This window comes from Temnothorax curvispinosus, unplaced genomic scaffold (genome assembly GCF_003070985.1).
Source record: "Temnothorax curvispinosus isolate PA1 unplaced genomic scaffold, ASM307098v1 QBEX01014326.1, whole genome shotgun sequence".
Taxonomy (NCBI): domain Eukaryota; kingdom Metazoa; phylum Arthropoda; class Insecta; order Hymenoptera; family Formicidae; genus Temnothorax; species Temnothorax curvispinosus.
Window position 1 is genome coordinate 1 of NW_020224106.1, and position 5,282 is coordinate 5,282.

Below are 5,282 nucleotides of genomic sequence, written 5' to 3' on the forward strand. Positions count from 1 at the left end.
GACACCGATGTTTTTCGCAAGACCTTTGGACAGCACACCTTCCATACCCTTCCAAGTATCGAGGTAATCTATGTTGCTCAATGCTTTGGAACCGTCAGGATTTCTAGGGAAAAGTTCTCCGCCCTCTTTGATTCCGAATGGCCAGTGAATTAAATAGAGATCTACGTAATCGAGACCGAGATCGGCTAGCGTTTCTTTGATGGATGGTTCAACCAGATTACGGCTATGAAAGGAATTCCATAGCTTGCTTGTAATAAACAGATTTTCTCTCTTCACGACACCCTCCGCTATTTTCGCCTGGATAGCGGCACCAACTTCCTTCTCGTTGCCATAAGCTTTAGCGCAGTCGATATGTCTGTAGCCGATATCAATGGCATCTTTTACAGCTTGTGTAACTTCTCCTGGTGTAGACTGAAATAAAAACGAATTAAATTAATATCTCTGACCATTTTTCTCAAGGGTCTCTCTTTCTCAAGAAAGATCTAGCGTGCAGGTCTAATCGCAAAAGTGCTAATATTTAATGTTATCTATGTATATTACGTTTCTCAAAAACAAACAGATAATAAAATTCTAATTATAAAATAAAAGAAGTTAAAATGTAAGCCCGGAAATTATTTCCTAGATTTCACAAATAATTTTAGGATTAAACATTATATTAAATTATGTGAAACATTACATAAAAACGTTCACGACAAACATTTTTCGCTAAAAAAGAGAACTTTGAAAAAAAAGTGCGTTTATTGAAGCAAATAAAAAATGGAAAATGTGGGCAAAGACTAAAGTGCATATATATATATATAATCAAACAACAAATAAAATGTATTGTAAAATAAAATACATGTCAAGAGCATTTATTAAATAGGTTTCTTTCTTCACTTTAAATATAATTTTTTCTCTCTTTGCCTTATTTAAAGTTCTCTCTTCTTTGAATTTTTGTATACTATGTACGGCACTGCCTGAAGTAATTAGCATAATTGCCTAACATTGCGCGTCTCAGCTCTATTATCTCCGCCATTTGATCTTCAGATGGTAAATATGCAGTATAGCGCCAACCTCTCCAATTTTGTCGAAACTTTTTTATTTTAATTGTGTATTTTGGGTCGAAAAAAGAATTCTGATAAGAAAAATTGTCGCTCATGTTCCGTTTGTTTATAATTAATATTCGTAATATTTCGATGTCGGTAAGTATAATAAGGAATTGACAATTTATGTATATATTTTTACTTTTTTATTAATACGCATGCGCAATAATCTTGCGCGCCTTGAGAATTTCCATCCACAAGGCGCACTTTGTTTGAAAGAATACAACATAATACATTTATATATTATGATTTGAAGTATTCTCTGCTTCAATCAAAAGCACAAATTGTTAACTGCTTTAATCACTTAAATTAAATCAAATAATAGCACAAAAACGCGAGAAAAACAAATATATCTAGTTTAAACTAAGGAAAAACTTGCCTTCCATGTGCCCAGACCCAAGATCGGCACTTCGTTGCCGTTGTAAAACTTCACTTTCGGTGCGCTGAGGACCATTTTTATGTGTCACTGGGACGTCGATAATTAAGGAAAAAAATACGCGTTCGAGAAAGTCTACACGATTGCTACGTGGAAACTATAGTCTGACGTCTGGATCAGCGATGCAAATGCTGGCACTGCTGCACACTGCTGTTGACAGTTTTGCTCCGACCCGTTCCTTTTATAAACGTTCCCACCTAGGAGGGTGGGATTCTCAACGGCAACAATACTACGACGTTTATGAGAGCGTTACTTCTGTAGGCGATGTATTATTCCTACGCGCTCAAGGATAGGCTCGTGCATGGTGCAAAGTCGATACTCGAATATATCGCGGTTATTGTTGCCTCTTTTTTCGCGATGCCGATTGGTGGTCTCGATTGCCGTCGCGCCGTGGGTTGCTTCATCGAAAAATTTCAGATAAGTTTCAAATAAGTTCTATAATATAATGTTTTTATTATAATTTTTTATATAATTTTTAATATTTTATTACAATATTTTACATAAGATACTTTGTGTTATCTTTTTATTTCAGTTATTAACGGTTTTCATGAATGTTGCTAACGATATATATGTTTTGTGTACAAATGTTTTGTGCACACAACGATAGTGAGTAGGTTACTAATTGTATAAAGTTATATAAAGATACGTATATAAAGAAAGAGAAATATTTAATATATGCATGGCCGACAATCTTGAAATCTGAGATGACGTTTGAGAATATTGAAAAGAGACGACAGCATATTATATACATGTTGGATATTTATTACTTCCACCATGATTATATACGTACGTATGCGCTCAGTGTAGACAGTGCGTTCAGTGCGCAAATTGAAAAAAAAATCAAAAAAGATAGAGAGAAAGAAAGAAAAGAAGACAGAGAGAAAAAGTGAGAGATAAAAGAGAGAGGTAAGCCTTAAAATAATAATTAAACTTATATTGGGCGTAACTCGTTTACGATGAAGATATGATGATAGCGTATTCGTTCGTAATTTTGTTATTCTTCGTGATTAAATATTGCAAATTTAAGTTAAAGATAAACAAGAGAAAAAGAAGGAGACAGAGAAAAAAGAGAAAAAGGGGGAGAGGGAAAGAGAGAGAGAGAATGAAAGGAAGAGGTAAGCCTTAAAATAATAATTAAACTTATGTTATGCGTAACTCGTCTACGATAAAGATCGATGATAGCGTGTTCGTTCGTAATTTTGTTATTGTTCGTGATTAAATATTGCAAATTTAAGTTAAAGATGAACAAGAGAAAAAGAAGGAGATAGAAAAAGAAAGAGAGAAAAGGAGAAAAAGAGAAAGAGAAAGAGAGGCAAATAAGCTTAAAATAATAATTAAATTTATATTGTGCGTATAACTCGTCTATGATGAAGATGATGATGGCGTGTTTGTTTGTAATACTTTTAATTCTTTGCAATTGGATATTGCAAAATTAAAGATGATGAACAAGAGGAAAAGAAAAAGACAGAAAAAGAAAGAGAAAAAAAAGAGAAAAAAGGGAGAGAGAGAAAGAGAGGCAGGTAAGCTTTAAAATAATAATCGCGACGTAAGCTGCAGGAACGGCGATTTTTATTTTCACCGTAACGCGAAACGCACTTGCAAAATAAAATCGCGATATTTATTTTTTTCTTCTTTTGCCGTTATAAACATGTCAATAACGACGATAACGTTGACTCTTATCTAACGACTATGATTATGTCGCGATCGAACATCTTCTGAGTCATCGAGAAGCGTTCGAACGTGGAATTTTACCGCATAAGATATGGGCCAGTGTACCAGAGGTACAGGTCCACGTAGTCGAGACCAAAGTTTTCCACGGATCTTCGGCAAGCCGGCACCACGTTTTCTCGTTTATGGAACGTGTTCCACAACTGACTATGATAGATTTTTTTAATTCTGTCGGGTTTCAGACGATGGGACAACCCGAATGTAACTTGGTAGTGATGAACAGATCCTCCCTCTTCACGACCCCTTTCGCGATCTTCTCGCGTAATATTATATACTTTGCCGATTTCCTTTTCAGTCTGATATATGTAAGCGCAATCAAAATGTCGATATTCAGCGTCAACAGCGTCATGTACTGCTTCCTCAACAACCTTCGGATCATCCTAAAACGAGATTAAATTAAGTAAACAGAATAAATCACCTTTACTTTGCCAGTCAAATAATAAACAACAAAATGGAAATATTAATCGACTCTACTGGCCATTATAATCGCCAAGACGACCACGATTTGATTCGATTATCGTCATGTAATCTTTGATACTTATATATAAACATCTCATTTAAATAATCAAATTTATTGCGAAAAATATTACCTCAGTCAGAGTTCGAACCTGGAATCTCCCTCATTCCATGGTGGGTGTCGTACCAATTCGACCACTGAGGCATGTGGTAATATTTATTCGAGATCATCGAAGTAATATAATGTTATAAATAAAATTGATCCTTAATTTTTAATTAATATAATAATGACCAAGCTCAATTGCACCTAATTTACTGATGACCTCTAAATCTTGTGTTCCTAATTCTGGCAACCAGATACCAGATGAACACATTACTGATAGTTTTTCTAACTAAACTTTTTATTCCCGACTGCTGCCGGCCGAAGGTTTGCACAACGGAGGGAATAGGTATTCGTTTCACCCAGATTATATTATAAAAAATTAATAATTTTTTTCATATATAAATATTTTTTTTCTTTAATTTTAATATTATTTTATCAAGAAAATGTATTACTGTGAGACTTACTGTTCAAATTTTGCCTATAATCGGTAATCTTTGCAGCTACTTACATCTACTTTACTAATAAAAATGGACGTAACTGAGCAGAAAAATGAGTTTCTCGAACTTTAAGTTTTTTTTTAAATTAGTGGATTAACTTTTAGTTTCAGTTTATTATTAGTAAAATAGAATGATTAATATATTAGCATCTTGTTATTATTATCGATAATACATTCTTATTTGATTCCTGAAGTCTAGACGTCTAGACTATTCATCATCGTATATAATCGACAATCTGAAGGTCAAATGGTGGAGATAACAGATGCGCAATGTTAGGCAATTATTTCAGGCAGTGCCATACATAGTATACAAAAATTCAAAGAAGAGAGAACTTTAAATAAGACAAAGAGAGAAAAAATTATATTTAAAGTGAAGAAAGAAACCTATTTAATAAATGCACTTGACATGTATTTTATTTTATAATACATTTTATTTGTTGTTTGATTACATATATATATACTTTAGTTTTTGCCCACATTTTCTATTTTTTATTTGCTTCAATAAGCAGTCTTTTTTTTCAAAGTTTTCTTTTTTAGCGAAAAATGTTTGTCGTGAACGTTTTTATGTAATGTTTCACTTATCATGTAATGGTGATGGTAATCCCTGGGTTCCGTAAAACGCATTATGTGTTTCATTCACATATATGTATATCTATTCGAGATCATCGAAGTAATATAATGTTTAATCCTAAAATTATTTGTGAAATCTAGGAAATAATTCCCGGGTTTACATTTTAACTTCTTTTATCTTATAATTAGAATTTTATTATCTGTTGGCTTTTGAGAAACGTAATATACATAATAGATAACATTAAATATTAGCACTTTTGCGATTAGACCTGCACGCTAGACCTTTCTTGAGAAAGAGAGTCCGACCCTTGAAAAAAATGGTCATAGATATTAATTTAATTCGTTTTTATTTCAGTCTAAACCAGGAGAAGTTACACAAGCTGTAAAAGATGCCATTGATATCGGCTACAG

The 5,282-nt window shown here is 33.2% G+C and overlaps 2 protein-coding genes across 2 annotated transcripts; both read right to left on the minus strand.

Annotated features, from left to right (window-relative positions):
- Positions 1–3: 3 nt before the first annotated feature.
- On the minus strand, positions 4–1,700 carry LOC112464573 (aldose reductase-like; the record flags this gene model as incomplete). The annotated part of the gene is made up of 2 exons (XM_025031643.1): positions 1,462–1,700; positions 4–411 (listed from the first exon to the last, which is right to left on the minus strand). Coding segments are annotated over exons 1-2 (483 nt in total), but the record flags the coding sequence as incomplete, so codon positions are not given.
- A 1,322-nt stretch (positions 1,701–3,022) lies between these two features.
- LOC112464574 (aldo-keto reductase AKR2E4-like) lies at positions 3,023–3,650 on the minus strand. The gene is made up of 2 exons (XM_025031644.1): positions 3,452–3,650; positions 3,023–3,389 (listed from the first exon to the last, which is right to left on the minus strand). Exons 1-2 carry the CDS (start codon positions 3,623–3,625, stop codon positions 3,267–3,269), a joined length of 297 nt encoding a protein of 98 aa, XP_024887412.1. The 5' UTR covers positions 3,626–3,650; the 3' UTR covers positions 3,023–3,266.
- Between the last annotated feature and the right edge of the window lie 1,632 nt (positions 3,651–5,282).